Here is a 21,377-nt window from a genome sequence, read left to right on the forward strand (position 1 = left end):
CACAAAATTCATACAATAGAAGCACACACAAACATTACGTTCTTCTAATTATTTTCTTGGGCCATCTTGGTCTCTATTTATTTATTTGAAATATTTATTTCCCAAATTCTCACAAAGCTTCAGAGCCAGCATACAGTATTACAATTACATTTTAATAACTACATTATTAAAATTATGTTTTAAACAGGGTGCACGGGGGGGGGCAAAGAAAACTTGAAGTGTAACAAAACCCAATGCCAACAATAAAATTAAAACAATAGCCACATGTCAAAAAGCTTATAATATAATTAGCACTATTTTTTCCTTACAACTTTCCTGTGTGAACTGCTGCTTGTCTTTGTTGAAAAGATATGTACATATTCTTAATAAAATGGACATCCCAGAACACATCCAGAGTTAGGGGGTGGGAAATCTGCGCATTCAGTGCCACCTAATGTTTACTTTCTGTAGTGCAGGTTCATCAGTTAGTCCACCCACACTTTAGGCTGGTGTGCTCTATTCGGCTACCATCCATTAGTCCTGACTTGAGGCATGTTTAATTTAAACATTTGAATTATGTAATCTATGCAGAAAAGTCGACAACTAACTATACAGGTTTTAAGAGGGGCTAATTGTTTCATGCCATCTTGGCATGCAACACAGCTGTGTGCATGGATGGAAACTCCGTTAGGCAAAGCTGATTTATTCTTCTGTCCTCCCTTTTCTCTCACAGGCCAATCTAGCAGGGGTGACACACAAGAAAAGCCTCTAGAGAGAATCTGCTAGCATAGCATAATCTAAAACGTTAGGCATAAAGAAAATATGTGCATCTGAGGGTACAAAGAGCACATAGCACCATCCCACAATTGTGCTATAAGATGAGACCACCTATCCCCCATAAACAGAAAAGGAACCATTCTGGAACCATAGCTGTCTTGTCCTGTCTTGGAATATCTTTATAGTCTCTCTCTTGTCCCAAAAATAATTAGTTCCAGTCCAGCCTCCCTGCCTCTGATACTGGTGAGAGTAATTAATCGAGGTGCTTAACTTGTTCATTTCCTTGCATGATTGCAGTTCACTTCAGATTTTTATGCTTAATTGGAGATTGTGGATTGATGGAAATTAAGGGGGGAAATGTGAATTAATTAAACCTTAAGCTAAGCAATTAATCAGCTTTGAGCCATATTAGCTTGTCATTATTTTTGTTTTAGAAACTAGGAGGTTCAGAACAAGCCAAGGGGACATTTAGAAGTGTTGCTGATGTGACAGTATGCAATGTTTTTAGTTACATAGAACTCTTCACTGAGCATACTGGAGGGATAATTGGTCTATAGTTATCTACAGACCAAACTGGTCTATAGAGCAAATTCAGATACTAATTAAATGCTTCATTAAGATACTCAAAAGTTAGCTTTATTTAAATATGCTTATTGGATAAGAACGTGGAGGTCACATTTGATGAAATGCTTTCTTGTTTGCTATTGGCATATAGCCAGTATTAATTTTAAATGCCCACATTAGGGATGTGCCCTAACCGCAGTTCAAGCACTGTCGAGGAAATTAGGAAGGGAACTATAAGACAAAGGAAAGCAGGTGCTTACCTGCTCTCTGCCACCTCTTCCAGCTTCCTGCCGGGGTGGCGCGCCTTCCAAAAAGCCATCAGCATGCGCATTGTGTCTGTGGACAGGTAAACACTTGCTCTCCTTTGTCTTAAAGTTCCCTTCCTAATTTCCTTGGGAGTGCTCGAACCGCGCTTCGGACCATGGTTCGGGCACATCCCTAGCCCACATTTTATCTTCTTCCCTGGTGGGACTCCTGTTGAGTAGAAATGCAACAGGTGACGTGTTTCCCATCATGGAGATGCCTTAAGAGAGAAAGCTATACAGAAGCCCTGACATCAGAAAGAGGTGAGAACCCTTAACTCTTGCTATATTTGGGTTCTGAGGGCCGACCTCCACAGCAAAAAGTGCTGCTGCTTTTGTTTTTATTAGGTAATTGTTACTTTAATTAATTTTGTTTTAGTGCACACCAGGGCTTGACAAATCCTTGGAGCCATGGTGCCTAGACTAGGATATTCAGAAGCAGAGTAATTTAATAAAATCTTTATTTGTTCCAGGCAGCTCTGTTTCTGTTCTCCAAGTATGCAACTTGTAAGGGAGAAGGAAATGCCAATTTATCCTCCACCTCACAATGTCCGTCACTAAGTCCAGTAATTTTGCCAAGAATCCATTGTCTGCCTCCTAAATTTTTGGGCTGGCTCCTAGATACAAAGAAACTTTGTCAAGGCCTGTTGTACGCCATGTTCCATATAATTAAAACAAAAACAAAAAAACAGTCTAGACATTTTCTAAATTTCTCACTGGTCAAAGAGGCAGCTTTTAGAAACATAGGAAGCTGCCTTATACTGAGTCAGACCACTGGTCCATCTAGCTCAGAATTGTCTACAGTACACGGATTGGCAGCGGCTCTCCAAGGTTTCAGGCAGAACTTCTCGCCCAGCCCTAACCTAAGTGACTCATATTTTAAACTAGTGACTGTTATATTTAACATGGGAAGAGCAACTATTAGTATCCAACTCCATTACAGCATCTCTCCAGTGGCTACTGCCCATGTCTACCTTGTCTTACTTTTTGGACTGTAAGTCCAAAACATCTGATTATTGCAACATCTTATTATTGATGTTCATTTTCTCTGTAAACCAACTGGAGAACTTTTGATGCTGAAAAGCAGTATAGAATGAAACGAAACAAAATAAATAGGAAAAGGCTGGGGTTACAACCCTCTACGTCAGGGGTTCTCAAACTTGGGGACCCAGACTTAGTTGGACTACAACTCCCATCATCCCAGGCATAATGGTCCTTGTGGCTGGGACAATGGGAGTTGTAGTCTAGAGACCCAAGTTTGTGTATCTCTGCTTTGCATGCTCACTTGGGAAGACCAGGTGATTGGGCTGCTCAACTTCGGCCCTCCAGCTGTTTTTAGTCTACAACCCCCATATTGCTCAGCCACACAGTGGCCAAGGATTGTGGGAGTTGTAGGCCAACATCTGCAGGAGGGCCGACGTTGAGCAGCCGGCCAGCCTTTTAAGTAACGAGGAACGCCCGAATAGTGACCTCTGGAGGCCAGCGGAGAGAATAGCTGCGGCCTGTAAGCCTTCCTCCTCCACGAGTCCTCGGACTGGCGCACGAGAAGCGAGCCCAGCGTTCTCCAGGTTCCTCTGCTTTCGTGCAAGCCGAGCTTCCTTGCAGCGCCGGAGTGAAGCTGCCGCCCGTCGAGAAGCGGCGCGGGAGCGCGAGCGTCAGCGCTTTTGCCTGTGTGCTCGGGTGAGTCTCTGTGCGGGGGAGAGGAAAGCCCCTCCGGGGTCATCCGAGCTACCCCTGTAGCCGTGGGGCGATGCCTGCTGCTGCTGCTGCTGCTGGGGTTCGTTCGGCGGGGCCGGGGAAAGCTGGCGGAGTACAGCTCTTGAGGGAGTCCGGAGCAATCGTGGCGCAGACAGTACAGTCAGGCGGCGCCGGGTTTGCTGCTTTGGGGAGCGGTATAGGTTGTAGCCCAGTTGGTGGTGTGCGGAGACCCACGTGGAAGGGGGGGGATGGCGGTCGGGACTGGAGGTATTTGCTGCTGCTAGTATTATTGATCAAGGGTGCCTCGTGCTAGAGAGGAGGTCTAGGTCTGGCGGCCCCACTTCAATAGTGGGGATACACTCTATCTCCCCCGCCCCAAACTTATACCTGCTAACATGCCCCTGTGTTCCCATTTCACATAAGGGCATGTTGGCAGCCAGGTATGCCTCAATGCTGCTTCGCCTGGGAAACTCGTTGCGCAAGGAGAAAACGACCGCATCAGAAGGACCAGGGTAGAGCACCTGGCCCTCTCGCTCCTGTGCTTTTTTCTCCTTCCAAGGAATTGTGGGAGATATATGGGAGCATTCATGCCTGGACTCTGATACAGGACAGAACGTTTCACTACCGCTTGCTGCTTTCCCCAGCTCATTTCCACATCATTGGGCGGTAGCCATAACTCCCCTGCTGGTGTGTCTGTACGAATTCATTCAGGCCCCTGATGAATTTGTCAGCTCTAACTGACAGACTGTAAAAACACGCTGGAAGTAAGCAGTGCATTAAAACAAACTTTAAAAAGGGATAGGTTTTATATTATTATTATTATTATTACATTTATATCCCGCTTTTCCTCCAAGGAGTCCAGAGTGGTGTACTACATACTTGCGTTTTCTCCTCACAACAACCCTGTGAAGTAGGTTAGGCTGAGAGACATGATTGGCCCAGAGTCACCCAGCTAGTATCATGGCTGAATGGGGATTTGAACTCAGGTCTCCCCGGTCCTAGTCCCACACTCTAACCACTACACCACACTGGCTCTCTATATCTGGCTGTAAAAGGAGAACACTATCGCCCATTCACATGTTATGTGCAGCACTCATGCAGTGAATGTACAGTGTACACAGGTACAATCATTCACCTATGTTGAACACAGGCGGTTGGTTGATTGATTAAGTGCCGTCAAGTCGGTGTCAACTCTTAGCAACCACATAGATAGGTTCTCTGCAGGATGATCTGTCTTCAACTTGGTCTTTAAAGTCTCGCAGTGGTGCATTCATTACTGTCATAATCATCCATCCACCTTGCTGCTGCTGGTCATCCTCTTCTTCACTTTCCTTCAACTTTTGCCAGCATTCTGGACTTCTCAAGGGAGCTGGGTCTTCGCATAATGTGTCCAAAGTATGATAGTTTGAGCTTAGTCCTTTGTGCCTCAATTGAAAATTCTGGATTGATTTTTTTTTCTATGATCCATTTGTTTGTTTTCCTGGCTGTCCATGGTATCCTCAAAAGTCTTCTCCAGCACCAAAGTCTAAAAGCATCGATGCTTTTTCTATTCTACATAGATTTCCTATCCGTACCATGCATATGAAGGTCTTGTTTCCAGGTTCACTTTAAAAAGGAACACAGGTCCAGTCACCCACACAAACACATGTACGGACATCTGTATGCTCGTACAGCATAATGTCAGAATTGGACTTATCTTACTACTGTTTCTGTTTGTTTCCTTAGCAGTATTAATAATTTGCAAAAGTGCTTCAAAAGTCTGTTTGCATTTATGACACAGCAGCCCTGTGAAGTAAATCAGGCTCATTCCAATATTACGATAGGTGCTACAGTGTGCTGCTGCTTACCTATTTCTGCACAATACATCTATGGCAGAGGTGGAACTCAAAGCTAGACGTCCTTGGAAGAGGAAAGGTTATGCTGTCCGGTGGGTGTCGACTCTTGGAGACCACAGAGCCATGTGGTTTTCTTGGTTAGAACTATTGCAACGCTTGGCATTCCATTGTTTGGTTTACAGCAGGACTGCAGAACTTCGGCCCTCCTACAGATGTTGGACTACAACTCCCATCATCCCTGACTGTTTGTCACTGTGGCTAGGGATAATGGGAGGTAGTCCACAAACAGCTGGAGGACCAAAATTGTGCAGCTCTGGATTACAGCTTCTTCTTTACTGAGATTGGGGTTTATTTCCAGGATTGCAGAGGAGGGGGCTGAGGTTCTACAAATAAGGGCCTAACTCAGTTTCCCCCGTTCTTATGGACATTGGATGATGATTAAAATGAGATTCTCCAGCTCACTGTGGGCTGTAATGCTACACCAGACTTTTAGAGTCCTTCACCAAAATGCAGACTAGTCTCAAGCTGCTGGCACTCAGTGATGCACAAAATCACAGTTTTTAGAAAACAAGTAAAAGCATGGCTCTTCACCCGGGCTTTTATATGAGAACTGTTTTTACTGCTGCTGCCTTGGGGTTTTTTTTGTCATTGTTTTATATAAACTTATAGAGATAAATTATTTTTATATTTTAATATCTGTACTTTTTGTACTGTGCATTGTTTTAATTATATTATAAACTGCTTTGGGGTTATTTTCATGAAAAGCGGTATAGAAATTAAACAATGAAATAAATAAAATGTGCGCCAAACTAAAGCAGCACAGGCACTCATGGAGGGCGGGGTTGCACGACCACTAGGAATATATTTTTGAGTGGCACAGAGAGCTTCAGAGGAAAGTGGAGATTGGTGAAAAATGCTGCCCATGCTGCTTTAATTTGGAATATAGCCGCTGCTTCCTTTCCTGCATGTGTGCTTCATTAGGATGTTGGCCAGCTATCTGTCTATCTATCTATCTATCTATCTATCTATCTATCTATCTATCTATCTATCTATCTAATGCACTAAGGTCGTATGTGGCAAGCCCCGCCCCTGCTGCAGCCACGACCAATAAAAATGTGGGGGCAGGGCGTGCATGTACAACCTTAATCTGAGGTGGGAATGGTGGCGGAGATGGCGACAACAGGGTGCGGTGGAGGGGGCTGTGAAAGCCGCAAAATTAGAGAGCCCCGAAATGGGCCCTAAACGGCCCGACCTGTCATTTGGGGAGCAGACGGGCCCACGGAAGGAGCTTTCACCATCTCCACCGCCCCATTGTCGCCTGTCCTCTCAGCCGCCATGGGGTGGCTTGAGGTGGGGCGCAGCCCCAAATTGGCCCATGTGGGGCCAGGAAGGAGGTTTTGCCACCTCCGTTGCCATCCTGGACGGCAGGGGGTGGCAGGGGTGGGAGGAACGCGGTGCAAGGAGCGTGCAGGTACTCTGGGCCAGCTAGTTATTATTTATTTTTACTACATTTCTATTCCACTCTTCCTCCAAGGAGTCTAGTGTACATAGTAATGTTTCTCTTCACAACAATCCTGTGAGGTAGGTTAGGCTGAGAGATAAGTGACTGGCCCAGAGTCACCCAGTGAGTTTCATGGCTGAATGGAGATTTGAACTCGTCACCCCAGTCCTAGTCCAACACTTTAAGCTGCAGACCTCAAGGGCCTGCCACCATCACCCCCCTTTTTTTGGCTCCGCTTCCCTTCTTGCTTTAATATCCAGCTTGATAAGAGCTCTGGAGTATTCAAAAGCTTGTTGGTCATTTTGGTTGATCCGTATAAAGGCTTTTGGGGTTTTAAAACAGACCAGCACAGCTACTTACATTTTCTCTCTTCCTGTATTTTTTTAAAAAGGCAACCCAAGGCTGTCTTTGCACATGCTTTCATAGCTAATTTTAACTAGAGTGGTAACTTGCTTTGTGCTAGAATAGCTGGCACATACAATGGTGTCTTCTAATTAGTTGCTCCCTCCTCACCCCTTGTTTACAAAAGTGTTTGGTGCAATACATTAATCTTTAAGACACCACTGGACTTACTTCCCAGGTTTCTCCAATTTGTTATGTGGTGTTTTTTTTGAGACGGAGATCTCTTGTGTTTGCTCTTACTTTTGACACATGAGCAGCTGCTTTGAATAGGTAGGTAAAAATTGCATATGATATTCTGCTTTAATAGTCTGCTTTTAAGTATGCCAATAGTTTAACTTGTGTGAACTCTAGCTTAGAAGAAGCACATCTCCTGCAGTACTTTCATGTGCAAGCATGGAGGATGGTGGCTGTCATAAACTAAAGTTCTTAATAAAGAAAGAGCTATGCCAAGAATTAGCATCAATCTGTGGCTAAAGCCATTTTTTTCAAAAGCTGTCTGGCAACTGTAAATTTATCCTTGTGAAGAAAAGCTGTTGGAGACCCATTTTGGAGTAAAGTTTACAAATGCACTGCCATATATAACATTTTAGGAGTAATTACTGAAATTAACCCACTTATGTATTGGATTCAATTCAAAAATGCAGACTATGGGTGTAATTGGCAATAGTGCCCTTCTGCTGTTCCCATTAATTTTAATGGGGCTTGTGCAGAAAAATCAGCTAATGAGTTGTAGAAGTTGATCTAAATTCAGGTGAACTGAATTATTTCAAAAGTGACTTGAAAATTGGGTTTCTGTGAGTATCCCGTCAAGATGCCCATACTCTCTTAACATTTAGGACCCAAATCTTCCTTGAAGCAGAATTGGCTTTTGCTTCTAGGTTTTCAGTTTATTAAACTAGTCCTGGGGTATGTACTATAACACTCTGCTCTTAAAGGCTAAAAGGATAACCTGAGACTGGCTGTTGAACATTTTTTCTTGTCTAGTACAAATTCAAGAAGATTGTCCCCTTGAACATTCACAAGTCAAATTTGCAGAACAAAACATGGTGAAGAGTACTCAGTGAGGTACATCCCACTCCAACAGTTCCAATCTTTTGATTCTGAAGAGCATAATTGCAATATTTCTGAAATATATTTTCAGCATCAAATGGAATGCATTCATTGTTGCTTACACCTTTAAATTCTCCCCTGACCAGCATTTGCAAATCTCCCAGCTACCTTTGTAGTTTGTTGCATGTAATTCTCCACAGGCAACTGTCTTCTGTCCCTTTTTTCTTAACAGTTAACAACTGCTTGACTTCTTCATAGACATTTCTATAACAAGAACTTAAGTGTACTGACCCAGCATATTAGCAGAAGATAAGAGTGAATGGAATAACAAATTGTACCTGTCTAAATGTTATGTTTAGACATTTAGACTCTGGCTTTGCTTTCATCACCTCTTTTCATTTACAGCTGAAGCATCAAAATATAACTGGGTATCAAGATGTCTATTCAGGAAAAGAAAGGATCAGTCCGCAAATCAAAGCCAATGATTGTAAAGACCTCTTTGAATAGCCCTTATGCTCTTCAGTGGAGTACACTCAGTGGAGCAGACATGCACTTCATATTGGAGGCTTTAGAAGAAGTTTTGAAACAAAATGGATTTAAAAAGATAGAGACTAGGAGGAGGAGAAAACCCTGCTCAGGGAAAAAAGAAGATAAAGAAAAATGTCATGCGGACACCAGCAAACTTCAAGATGAAAATGAACCGGAAGACACAAAAGCACATGGCTGGACCAACCAACATATCAGAAACCAATTGGCCATTGGGATCAATGAAGTAACGAGAGCTTTGGAAAAAGATGAGCTACTCCTGGTGCTGGTGTGCAAATCTGTCAAACCTGCTATGATCACTTCACACCTCATTCCGCTCAGTGCAAGTCGAGCCATCCCAGCTGGCCAGGTTCCACGCCTCAGTGAAAGTCTAGCACCAGTTCTTGGCTTAAAATCTGTCCTAGCCCTGGGATTTAAAAGGAACACTGATGCTTTTGCAGAGATAGCCAAAGTGATTATTCCACGAATACCTAATCTAGATGTCCCGTGGATTCAGCATGGACCCGGCCAGTCCTGCGTGAGTGAAGATTCTAATCTAATGGACCTGCAGACAGCTGAGTCCACAGAGTCAAAACCAGAAGAGTGTTCTGCCAGTCAGAAGAGGAAAAGAATGGACAGCAGCAAGATTACCTCTCCTTATGCAACTCTGCAGACTCTGAAAATTAAAAAAATAGTTCCCAATCCAAACAAGCGGAGGAAGCTTCCCAAAACTAAGAAACGTATGTCAAAGTAACTGGTTGGATTGATTTGGATCCCACTGTTATATATGCTTTCCCACCTGTGTGTTAGTAAAAACCTATAGAACTACTAAGCAAGATTTGTACCTGTATTGATTTTATACAAAGAAAGCAACGTACTGTTTAAATCTTCACTGAGCTTATAGATTTGTTCAGAGATTAAAGTATAACTGCTTTACAAAATTCTCAAGACTTGTTTTGAGAAAGTCAAATTAATGACTTGGTGCTTTTTTGGGTACTTGCCACTTCAGTGCTTGGAACAAAACGGAATTTTTTAAAATGTAATTCAAAACAATTTAATGTGAAAATGATACATTTATTCAGACAGCCATCTGTACTGATAGACTCAGTAGCTGATCATCTGCTGGAATCACATAACATCTGGAAATTTGATAGCACACATTCTTCCGTTTTAATGCTTTTCTCTCTTGGACACTTGCATTGTGGTCAAAGAAGGCATGCGGAATTGAGCCTAGGTGCATTTGGCCTTTAATATATTATTCCCCCCCCTCCCCCAGCATATCAATTAGTCCAAATACTTGCAAGAAAAAAATACATTTAAAATGTGGACTTTTGGATGCAGGTCATGATGTTCTTGCGGATCCCACGAAGCAGATATCCTAAACAGAGATTACAGCTCCATGTTCAGATCAATAACATGCTATTGAATATTAACAAAAGTTGCTCCTCAACAGCTCAAACAGTAATGCAACTTAAAGAGCTGTTCAGAGTAACTGTACTTCAATACACCGCTATAGTATAAACAGGCAGTTGTATGGAGAGTTAGAAAGTAATGGCAGCAAGAACTGGATGAGCTACAGGATGTGTAGTTAGGGGGGGAAAATGATCCCTATAAATTTAGCTTTATGCTTAGTTTGTCTTTAGAGGACAGTGAAAGGTCATATCACCACTTGTCTACGCCAAATGTGCTCTGTAATTTGACCTTTCTGGAAAAGGGACAAAGTAAAGACAATGGCCTACATCCAGACTGGTGCTGCATGAGTGTAATCAGGGCCGCACAGCTTTGGCCCTCCTGCAGATGTTGAACTACAACTCCCATAATCCCTAACATCTAGCCACTGTGGCTAGGGATTATGGGAATTGTAGTTCAACAGCAGCAGGAGGGCCAAAGTTGTGGAGCCCTGTGCCAGCGCAAGGATGTAGTGCAACTTCATTGTGCAAAGAAAAGAATGGCTGTGCCAGAGCAGTTCTTGTGCCAGCAGATGATGTCGACCTGTTGCACAATGCCTTGCACCACCTTTTGTGTGACCCACAGAATGTCTTTCATTAGGGGAAGCACTGCAGCTTTGCACAGCTCCACCAACTTCTTAAGTACATGCAGCCTTTCTTGTTGCACTAACACAATGTTACTCTGGATGTCAGCCACTGTAGGAAAAGTACCTACAGTGGTCCCTCGACTTACGAACTTAATCCGTTCCGAATGCATACTCGTAGGTCGAAAAGTTCGTAAGTCGAAAAGCGGTTTCCCATAGGAATGCATTGGAAACGGATTAATTCGTTCCGGAGCGAAAGGGGGGGGGGCTTTACTCACCCCTTCCATGAAAGTAAGGCACTGTACTGTACTGTATTCCTTGTAGTAATCGGGCGGCAGGGTGCCGCCCGCTTCAATCTCTCTCGGCGCGGGCTCCCGCTTCTCGTAGCCATAATCGGGGCGGCAGGATCGCTCCCAGTCCCTGCCGCCCCCTTCAAGCTCAGTCCCCCTCGGCTGGCGGCCTCCCCCTGAAGCTCCCCAGAGGTCCCCCGCCGCCCCCTTGTTTCCAAATCTAGCCCCATTTAAGAGGACGGCAGGAGAACTCCCTGCCGTCCCCTTCCCCCTTGCCGGCTGGGCTGCAACTGGCTTCTAGGAAGCCTTTCGCGTGCCTGCGCAAAAGGCTTCCTAGAAGCCAGTTGCAGCCCAGCCGGCAAGGGGGAAGGGGACGGCAGGGAGTTCTCCTGCCGTCCTCTTAAATGGGGCTAGATTTGGAAACAAGGGGGCGGCGGGGGACCTCTGGGGAGCTTCAGGGGGCGGCCGCCAGCCGAGGGGGACTGAGCTTGAAGGGGGCGGCAGGGACTGGGAGCGATCCTGCCGCCCCGATTATGGCTACGAGAAGCGGGAGCCCGCGCCGAGGGAGATTGAAGCGGGCGGCACCCTGCCGCCCGATTACTACAAGGAATACAGTACAGTACAGTGCCTTACTTTCATGGAAGGGGTGAGTAAAGCCCCCCCTTTTTAAGTGGAACCCCCCACCCCAGTGCCATTCGGATGTTGAAAAATTCGTAAGCGTGCGGCACTTTTTTCCGTTTGTAAGTCGAAAATTTCGGATGTCGAGTAGTACGTAAGTCGAGGGACCACTGTATAGCCATGAGCTGTAACAATTACCAAGTTCTTGGAAATCTAGATTGTTCTCAGCTTTCTAGTGGGGGTGGTCGGGGGTGGGTGGGAGATAGTACTTAATACTGTAACGTCTTGTGTATAGTTCTGAGTCCTTCTCAAAACAGCTTCGCCCCACAAATTTCTGATGTTTAATGCACTGTAATCCCCTCCCTCCAGTGTACTTGCACTTGTTGAACCAGCCATGATAATTTCTTTTTGCATTTCCAGATCACATTGCTAAGTATCTTAAGTAAGTCTGGTAAAAGCTTTCTGAACCAGGATGTGCTAAGTCACAATCCGGAGAGGCATGACATAGTCATTGTCTATGCATTGTCTTATTCACAAGAGCTGTTGAACCTGTACAAGCCCACTGAAAAAGTGGACTGAATGACTCTAGGATAGAAAAAACCATCTGAATCCACCTTGTTTCAAGTGAGCACCATCTGCAAACAGGCTTTCCATGTTCACAGCTGTCCTTTTAAAGACTGGTTTGCTTGTTAGGACTGATAGTTAACTGTTGCAGGGTGTGGAATGATATGAAATGCTTAAGCATACTCTAAATTGTGCTTCATCTATGAGGCTGGAGGGGAACAGATATTGTTGCATATTGATTAAAGTCAGTACCAGCCCAAAAGATGTCTGGGAGGTGTGTGTGTATTTGCATGTTTGTTCACTGGCTCGAGGGAAAGAAAATCTCCTTTGCTCCAAAATCCACAATCATACTATTACCAGCAACAATTTTACTTATTTACACAAACATACTTTCAGTTTAAAATTATGGACATCTTTTTTTTAAAAAAGCAAGTAGACAAAAGGAATATGTGCAACTTTGCAAAAGCCTTGAACACATTCAGTCTTAACATCCCAACAGCAGTACTAAAATGCTTAGTTTTATGTACAGGCCCCTCTTAACTTATCACCCAAAAAGCTAAAGGATTTTCTCCCTCACAACTGTAAGATGACTAGAATAATATGATGATTCAGGCAACATATAAACACCTGCACTAAACAGTGCAACACTATAGAGTCAAATGGGTGATCTACTGCAGATCAAAGTACAAATCTGTATTTTTATTGATTTGGCAGCATTGCTCATGGAGAAACAAATGCACCAGCCAAGCCAGCACATTTCTGTACTACTCCACAGTTACAAAAGACATCCAAGACTTTCATGTTTTCTAACAAAGTCACACTCCCAATATTTTTTTCCCTTCGATGATGACATCCATGTGATGGAAATAAGCAAAAATACTCAAATTGGCTCCTTCATTTTTTACATTGACAAACCTACACTACCACTTAATAAATAGAAATGCAGCAGTTCAGTCACATTAACAGTAAAGATTTTTGTACTCTATTCCACCACTGCAACTGAGTTTTTGTACAAAAACAGTCTTATGCAGGAGATGGGGTAGATGAAGGGAGGGAGAAAATAAACCTTTTCATCAAGATGCGAGCTAAGCGTTGAAAATTAAACGAATGTGCTTTATTTCTTTTCATCGACAAACAATAAAAGGTTCATGAGCTTTTCTGTTCAGGGCTGAAGGTGTGTAGGATTGGTCACGCATGGATTTCTTCCCTTCCCTCTGCACAGCCCCAATGTTCCATCATTTTATTTAAAGTTCATCGGGCATTGTGCTTTTAACTCCTCTTGAACTGTACGGATCCAAGAGCTTCCATCTGCCCAGATGCTTACTTCCAGGTACTATAAATATAAGTGTCCTTCCTCCTTATTGTAATACAAGACCAACCTAGAAAGAGGACAGTAGTTAGTCCAGATAGATAATCATACTGTTTACTTGATTGTTTCAGGCACTGCTTTCACTAGAAGGAATTTCTCCATACCAGTTTAATAGCATAACCAAAGTAGAGAACTGGTACAGGGCATCTAGGTAATTTAAATTGCTATAGATAAAGCTCGGCTGCATTTGTGTGTTACCTTTTCAGAATCCATCCCAGGACACCTCCAGTTATACAAGTAATACTGCAAGTTGCCATCTCCAATACCAAATTTCAGTTTTTCCAGGAATGTTTTGTTTTCCATCACGTCTAGTGCATTGAACACATCAAATCCTTTCTGGCGATGTAAGGAAATTAAAAATTGATTTTCTAATAGGGTTTACAGAAATATAGACAAACATTTAATGAGGTACTTGAGAGTGTGATCCTGCCATTTGCTAAGCACTCTGTACAGCAGGTATCTTCATCCTGAGCCACCTCTCACCTGGTCAGAAATTAGTTGACATGCATGGGTAAGCTCCCCAATAATTCTAAGTTCCTGTTCACATGTACCTTAAGCACTGAGAATCTTCAGGCAGGTGCACAGTGCAAATCAAAGACATCAAGGACAGGAATCAATAGTTGAAGAGTATGAGGTCTGATGGGCTTAGGCTTCAATTCATGCGGCAAATTATCTCACCAGCAAATCCTATTACCATTGCTCCAGCCCCATTCCTTGGTTAAAGGAACATAGGAAGCTGCCATATACTGAGTCTACACTTGACCTTAGCAGTGTTCCCTCTAAGGCATGCGTACTTGCATGCCGAAAGTCCCTCTAATTTTTTTCATCTCTGTGCAGAATGAGTTTTGTTCTGGGCGGCAGTGTCAAGGCACTGTGTGCGCACCTGCATTCAGAGTGGGGCCTTCCTAATTCAACCTGAGCGGGATGTAAAATTAACTGAGTGGACATCAGAAAACTTGCATGCACATGCACATGCCTTAGAGGGAACAGCGATGAATTTTTTGATTTTTTTTTTATGCTCACAAGTTTTTTGATGTTTTTTTGATGCTCACAAGATTTTTGATGTCCGCTCAGTTAATTTTAGATCCCACTCAGGAAGGCCCCATTTTGAATGCATGTGTGCACAAACTGCCTAGCTACCCCTGCCCAGAAAATTCATTCTGCACACAGATGAAAAAAATTAGAGAGAACACTGGACTTTAGCCAAAAGGCCAAGAGACAAGTCAGACCATTGGTCCATCTAGTTCAGTATTGTGTACACAAACTGGCAGTGGCTTCTCCAAAGCTGCAGGCAGGAGTCTCTCTCAGTCCTGTTTTGGAGATGCCAGCGAGGGAACTTGGAACCTTCTGCATGCAAGCATGCACACATGTACATGCTCTTTCCAGAGTGGCCCCATCCCCTAAGGGGAATATCTTACAGTGTTCCCATGTAGGCTCCCATTCAAATGCAAACCAGAGCAGATCTTGCTTGGCAAAGGGGCAATTCATGCTGGTTACCACAAGACCAGCTCTCCTCTCATATCTTGGGTAGGCAATGATGCGGGGAAGGGAATGAGCCCAGGGAGGTTGTTGCCCCCTGATTTAGGAATACAACAATGAATTTAGCTGCCTAGGTTGTTTTCTTTTTCTTTTTCTAAACATACCTCATGCATAGTTCTTTAAAATCACAGCATTTCAAAATGCTGTTAAGAAAATTAAAGTTTTCTTTAACACATAATACAAGGCAATAACAGTTATTTATAACTTCAGTGCTCCCGTTCTATTATAAGCATTCATCAGATGAAAATTTATTTATTAACAGCTTATATCTTACCCAAGCCTATCAATGAGGCCACAGCCCATATACTGCACAGTATCCCTTGGGTGGTTTCTGCACTGCCCATGCTGCTGTGGGCAAATTTTTAATTTTTTTAAAAAATCAACTGAGTTGATTTTATTACTTGCAGTGGCCATATGGCGTGCAACTGTGTTTGAATAAGTTTTGGCACTTTGTGGAACTCATGTCGATTTTTTATGTGGTTCAGTGTTATTTTATGTCTGTGACGACCAAACTTCTCAAGAACGTGCAGTTAACAGACACTGAAACCCAGATTCAGCAGTTTTCTGTATTGGCTTTTTGGTACATTCACAAGGGAAACTTGGCTGTAAACCTTTGGTTGCTGAGGGTAATCCAAAGCTCTCTCGGAGGTCCAATGCAAACATGGAATTCTGAGCAAAAAGTCTGTCCTGTCTTCTTCGGAGTCAAGGGGCACCTTGTCCCAGAAGTCCCTGTGCCCAGGGAGAACATTTTTTCACCTCTCATAGGGACAGGGCTGTTGTTGAAGAGACTTGAGACGGGCTTCCTTTTTCTTCCCTAAAAATGATAGAGGAAAGCAAAAACAACAGAGCTACTTACCAGCTTGGCTATAATGAGTGCATCATTCATTAGATCCAAAAGAGGGGTCTCTGTATGAACATTGTAGAAGGAGTAGGCTGCTTTGAGGCTTTTATGAACAGGATGGTGCATGACTGTCGAAGGTAAGGTATAGAAACTCAGGAAGTCAGTTAAAATACCATTTGAACTCTGGGGAATTAAAAGAAAAGTTACTAGTGAAGAATCATCTTTAAACAAAAGGATTCTGTGTAGTACACTACAGTCTTAACAACTCAGCTGCATGGCAGCAAGGCAGAATTACTCCAGCAAAGATGTATTTGGCCGAGTCTGCAGAGAGCCAACAAAGAATGCCAACAATTGTGATTTTGTTTTTATTCAGTTACACTTGTTCCAAAACAAGCAAGAGCATGTTGATCAGGGTCTGCATTCTCCGTGTCCATTTAGGCAGAGGCTTGTCTTTCAGCTGGAGCAGTGTGAGTGGATACATGGGTTGCAGTCTTCCTTTCTCCAGTGCTGAAATGCACAGCTTGGAGAGAGAAAGGAAGATGAAGCAAAAAACAGTAGCCTGCAGAGCAAGGCTACTTGCCCCCCACTCATCCAACCCTGGCAACCTAGTCTAGACTATATATTGTGCCTATTCAGCTTTCTCCAAACACACAAAAGCTCACCGATGAGGAATGGTGTGTGTACAGAAATGCATCATTCCCACACAAACTGAAATAAAAGGTTTTGGTAAACATACATCCCTAGTTTTACTTGGGGGAAGGAGAAGGAGAAAGAGAGAGGTGGTATTAGGTAAATGTTCTGGGCGCAGAGTCGGCATCAGGTTGCTGGGAGTGTGTGTGTGTGTGGGAGGGGATCCAGGGGCAGCAAGTCCAGTGCTGGGTTCCCTGAAAGTGTACTGACTCTCTTAACGGCAATTGTGGTTCCACACCGAACATACCCGCAATGTCCCGGTAGCAGCGGTCCAAAGTGCTTCACAGCAGCCACACTGTAACCGTCCATGCTGGATGGTCACAGTTGTGCAGTGATGGGCCGAGCACATTGCATCGTTGCAAAAACAAAAACAAAGGAGGAGAGATGGTGGCGGCCAACCTGATGCCGCCTCTGCTCCCAGAACATTTACCTAATACCACCTCTCTCTTTCTTACTCTCCACTCAAATAAAGTAAAGCTAGGGATGTACGTATTCCAAAACTTTTTATTTCAGTTAGTGTGGGAATGATGCATTCCTATACACATGCCATTCCTCTTCTGTGAGCTTTTGTTTGTTTTACTAAATCTGAATATGCCCAATATATAGTCTAGACTAGGTTGCCAAGGTTGGATGAGTGGGGGGCGGGTACGGAGCATTCAGCATCACACTCTGGATCACTACCATTTCCCAGGGTCTCAGTTGAGTTAGGCACTGGGCTGACCTTCCGGGCTGGGCCACGGGCCTCTGGATGGTCCTGTGGGTCCCTAGTTGGCCCCTGACTTGGCCACCATTGTCTGGGAGGGAGTTCTAGGCCTAAGGGGCAGCAATGGAGAAGGTGGGGGAAAGAATCTCTCTCACCTCTACAACAAAGGTGTCAATAATATGGTCCTGAGGTAGGAACCAGTGGGCCACCTCCTCTTCATCCATAACAGGAGCAAGATTAAATTGCTTCAAGTAGTTGTTGATTAATTCTTGCACTGCTTTAATATCTTTTCGTTCCATAGGTCTCAACCCTGAAGTTTTTGTGGCCTTGTCATAATGTAAAAAAGTCAGAAATTAAAAAGGAGAACGCACATACTGAAGAATTAACAAATTGCAAAGGGCATTCAGTTAGAAGCAACGATGGTTTCTGTCCTATAGAACAGTGCTTTGTACAAGCCCCTATAATTAAAACATGCAAAGGAGGCACAACCAGTCAGTAACTTATCCTCCATAAAATGCCATGCTTGTGCAGTGAAGTAATTCCTCAGGGATTTTGGAGAATCAGGAAACTCTAGACTCAAGACAAAAAAAGGATGACTTCAAGTGCTCTTAGGGCCAATTCAGATATTACAGAAATATAGTCATGCTTTCACAATACATCAGTCATGGCTTTCCTTCAGCACACGAAGGAGACATACAGGTATGGAAACAAGAGTCTCCACTTAAAACTTTACAGGGGGGAAACAAACACCATGTGTCCCATATAGTCTGCAATGTGTGAAGCTGCCTTAAGAGTCCTACTGCTAAGACATGAGAGTGAATGTTGGCCTGAGTGACTCCTATTGCTCTCAAAAGCCAAGAAGTATGTCTTCATCATCACACAAACATGTATGGAAAACACAAGTTGCTCCTTCAGATATTACATAAGAGATGTGGTTTTAGTGGTACAGAAATGTAGGGACTCCATTTTTCTACAGCCTACAAACCCTGCCATTCCCACCACTAGAGAAAGGGTTTTTGAAATGTCTGGTTCCCCTAATTCCTCCTGTATCTTTTACTCCTGCTCCCCATTCCTTTGCTATCCTAATCGGAGACGTTCAGAACCTGCCTCCTCCTCCACAACATGCTTTTTCAAGTGCAACATCTTTCCTTTATGACATCCACAGTAGACCTTCTGTTCCCTTTGTCTCTTCTTTATGTGCTGATTGGACTAACAGTGTGGCAACATTTGTTTGGAGCCAGTTCACTCAAATAGAGAAACATGGAAGGCAAAAGCCAAAGAAAATGCACAGTGTTTTCTTTCACACCAATGAAAATGCACAGTGTGTATGTAGGGCTTTGTTTTGTTCTTAAAAGCAGCTTGATCTTATTGCCTTCTCTAAGGCTCTGAGAGTCTCAGCACTGCAATTCATCAATGAAATAAATGATTATCAAAAACATTTGATATCATTTTTTAAAGTAACCCTCCAAACTGATTAGCAACAATAATAAAACACAAGAATAATCAAACGTAGCTGCAGAAGAAAATAAGACAGATAAAACACCAGTTATAGCTAAATCCCACTAAATAATCTGGGCAAGTAAAAGTGTTTACACTTGGTGCTGAAATGGTAGTAAATCTGACACTAGGCAAGCTTCCCTGGAGTGTTCCAGAAATGGCGTGCCTCCACAGAGAAGGCCCAATCTTCAATCCCTATCTGTTTTCTCTCATAGGATCTTTATTCTTGGGGATCTATTGGGAAACTTTTAATATGCTATTAGCATGGTTTTAATATATTAAAACGAGAAATGTGAACATCACTCTCCCTTCCCCTTCCATATCCAGTCTGCTGTGCAAAGAATCCTTCAGTACAGGAACACTGAAGACATCTTGTGGAGCCACAGCCCTACTGTTGTTGGAGAGCTGCAGAGCATTTTGGCCATTATAGTCAAGAAAACAGCCTCCTCCCCCACTCCAGCTAATTAAAGCACTTAAACACCCCCCTCCACACTCCTCATAGTTGGTGGGGGGAGGGGCTGTACAGGTCGAGTACCCCTTATCCGGACCGCTTGGGACCAGCACTGTTCTGGATTTCGAACTTTTCCGAATTTTGGAGTCTTCTATTCAAAGTGTTGTGTAGAGTACAGGCGGAACTCTCGCGAGAGTGTGCAGGAGTTCCAGCGGCGAGCAATAATGGCAGCGGTGGGGAGGTGGACGACTGAAGAGGTGAGCGGAGGAGGCAGCAGGTGCTGGTGGCGGCGGGACAGCCCGGCCCGGCCATGAGCGAGGCGGTGGCGGCGAGATGGCCCTGGCCCTGGGGAAGGCGGCTTGACTTAATTTTTAAAGTGAGCTGAGGTGGGGTTTTTTGTTTTGTTATGGCATGGTGTCGAGATTTCAGAACATTCCAGATTTCAGGTGTCCGGATAAGGGATACTCGACCTGTACTCACCAGTAGATGCTTCACATGCAGTAGGTTCCAGGTTCCATTCCTGCCATCTGCAGGCAGGGCTGGGAAATGACTCCTACCTGAAACCCTGGAGAGCCACTGCAGATGACAGTGATTAAGATGAAGCAGTGGTCTGATCAGCATAAGATCAGATTCATATGTTCACTGCTCCAAGATAACTTGTCCATACTTGCCACCAGTATTTTCAGTCAGTTCTTTAATTCTTTGAAAATATATTCCCAACCCACATGAATACTTTTAAATTCCTTGTACAGTACTGTCTTCCCAAAATGAAAAGCTTGCCTTGTCAGAGAATGACAGAAGGCTATTTTGGGCCCCAGAGTGACAGTGAGGATCCTCTGGGCAGATTCATTGCTTACATCAGGAAGTCTGTAGAGCTTCATTGTTCTCTGTAAAGTCATATTTCTACTCAAATGAGAAAATTTCACCTCTACCAGTTTTCTGGGGTTCAGTGATCGATGCCAGTACCTGGAAATAAAATTTTAAATTAAAAATAAAGTATTGAACTCACTAGCCCCCGAAAACCAATCTCTCCAATTGTACTCGAAGTAAAATTCCTAAAATGGAGTAATTCGAGTTAGGACAGATAAACTGCCATTTAAGTCTACTTTCAGGGGCCAAAGTAAAGTATATTTTAAAAATATTTATTTATTTAAATTTTAAAATGCCCCCCCCCCCCAGTGCTCTTCCAAAGAAAAAAAAGAAATGGCGCCTCGGCCATTTGTGTAGCGACGCTGGTCCCGGCTGCAAGCAGGCACACTGCAGCCCTGCATGCCTGCTTTTTGGAAGAACGCTGGCGGGGCGAAAAGCAGCAGGGCGGGGGCGAAAAGCAGCAGGGCGGGGGCAGGCAGCACCTTCCCTTCCCCTTAAAGCAACCTCCCCGCCCTCCCAGGAGTGCATGGAACTGGCTGTGTATCTTCCTACATATCCAAGTCATAAGAACATAATGAAGCTATTCTCACGACCAGAGAATATTCTCACGTCCAGATCGAGTCTAGCCCGATTTCTCCTGGCTGTCTGCTGCCACGGGAGCTGTCCGGCTCCTGGCACCAAACCACCAAAAGCACCCCTCCCCTTAAATGAGGTTATGGAGCGAGCGCTCCACTATCCCCATCTGGTTGAGCATGTGCTGCTGTCGCCTCGTGGCTCCGTGCCGCAGCAACACAAGGAGATCCCTGCCGGGAGGCTAAAACAAGCCTCCTGGCCCTGGGGGTCTCTCCAGAATGCCCCGCGCACTCGTGCGGGGCATCCTGGAACTTCCGGGGGCCAGCTGGCCTCCGATCCCCACTGCCCCTGTGGGCTCTGTCACGGAGCCGGCAGTCATGTGGGCGGCCGTCCAGGGCTACACCGCCAATCGTCTGCGGGGAGAGCAGGCTAAGCCCACCCTTCCTGCAGACCTTATTGAGGCACTTCACACCAATCGTGTGAAGCGCCTCATTAAATCATGAGCAGCATTCCCTCTAACAGGGAATTCCAGATGTTGTTGACTACAGCTCCCAGCATCCCCAGCTGTGATGGCCTTTGGCTGGGAATTATGGGAGTTGTAGTCAACAACATCTGGGATTCCTTCTTAGAGGGAACACTGATCAGGAGCATAAGCTGAAAGATTATCTTAATGGTCTCTAAAATGCCTGATCACATTATAGCAAAGA

At 44.2% G+C, this 21,377-nt stretch overlaps 2 protein-coding genes and 1 long non-coding RNA gene across 18 annotated transcripts in view; 1 reads left to right on the forward strand and 2 right to left on the reverse strand.

Annotated features, from left to right (window-relative positions):
* Positions 1-133: 133 nt before the first annotated feature.
* Positions 134-3,214, reverse strand: LOC128331935 (uncharacterized). The gene is made up of 2 exons (XR_008310474.1): positions 3,093-3,214; positions 134-1,794 (listed from the first exon to the last, which is right to left on the reverse strand). It is a non-coding gene; the product is annotated as an uncharacterized LOC128331935 (long non-coding RNA).
* RPP38 (ribonuclease P/MRP subunit p38) lies at positions 3,012-9,581 on the forward strand. Of its 3 annotated transcripts, none has more exons than XM_053265997.1 (2): positions 3,012-3,302; positions 8,514-9,581. In XM_053265997.1, exon 2 carries the CDS (start codon positions 8,545-8,547, stop codon positions 9,385-9,387), a length of 843 nt encoding a protein of 280 aa, XP_053121972.1. In that variant the 5' UTR covers positions 3,012-3,302; positions 8,514-8,544; the 3' UTR covers positions 9,388-9,581. The 3 variants fall into 3 exon arrangements, with proteins under 3 accessions (XP_053121972.1, XP_053121974.1, XP_053121973.1); XM_053265999.1 differs by lacking the exon at positions 3,012-3,302 and adding an exon at positions 3,380-3,399; XM_053265998.1 differs by lacking the exon at positions 3,012-3,302 and adding an exon at positions 5,134-5,247.
* A 2,904-nt stretch (positions 9,582-12,485) lies between these two features.
* The window catches only part of NMT2 (N-myristoyltransferase 2), a 49,075-nt gene continuing 40,183 nt past the window's right edge, over positions 12,486-21,377 (reverse strand). For 13 of the 14 annotated variants that reach the window (XM_053263317.1, XM_053263306.1, XM_053263307.1 and 10 more), the window contains 5 exons: positions 20,085-20,193; positions 17,435-17,605; positions 15,902-16,069; positions 13,705-13,842; positions 12,486-13,516 (listed from right to left, as the gene is read on the reverse strand). In XM_053263317.1, coding sequence (XP_053119292.1) covers positions 13,496-13,516; positions 13,705-13,842; positions 15,902-16,069; positions 17,435-17,605; positions 20,085-20,193 — 607 coding nt within the window. In that variant the 3' untranslated portion in view covers positions 12,486-13,495. Of the gene's footprint in view, positions 13,517-13,704; positions 13,843-15,656; positions 15,860-15,901; positions 16,070-17,434; positions 17,606-20,084; positions 20,194-21,377 lie in introns of all 14 variants that reach the window. The other variant, XR_008310082.1, reaches the window with a different exon arrangement.

The sequence above is a fragment of the Hemicordylus capensis genome, chromosome 6 (genome assembly GCF_027244095.1).
Source record: "Hemicordylus capensis ecotype Gifberg chromosome 6, rHemCap1.1.pri, whole genome shotgun sequence".
Taxonomy (NCBI): Eukaryota; Metazoa; Chordata; class Lepidosauria; order Squamata; family Cordylidae; genus Hemicordylus; species Hemicordylus capensis.

Bases quoted from the DNA above. Each gene is read 5' to 3' on its own strand.
- RPP38 (XM_053265997.1), top strand. From the start codon at position 8,545: ATGTCTATTCAGGAAAAGAAAGGATCAGTCCGCAAATCAAAGCCAATG.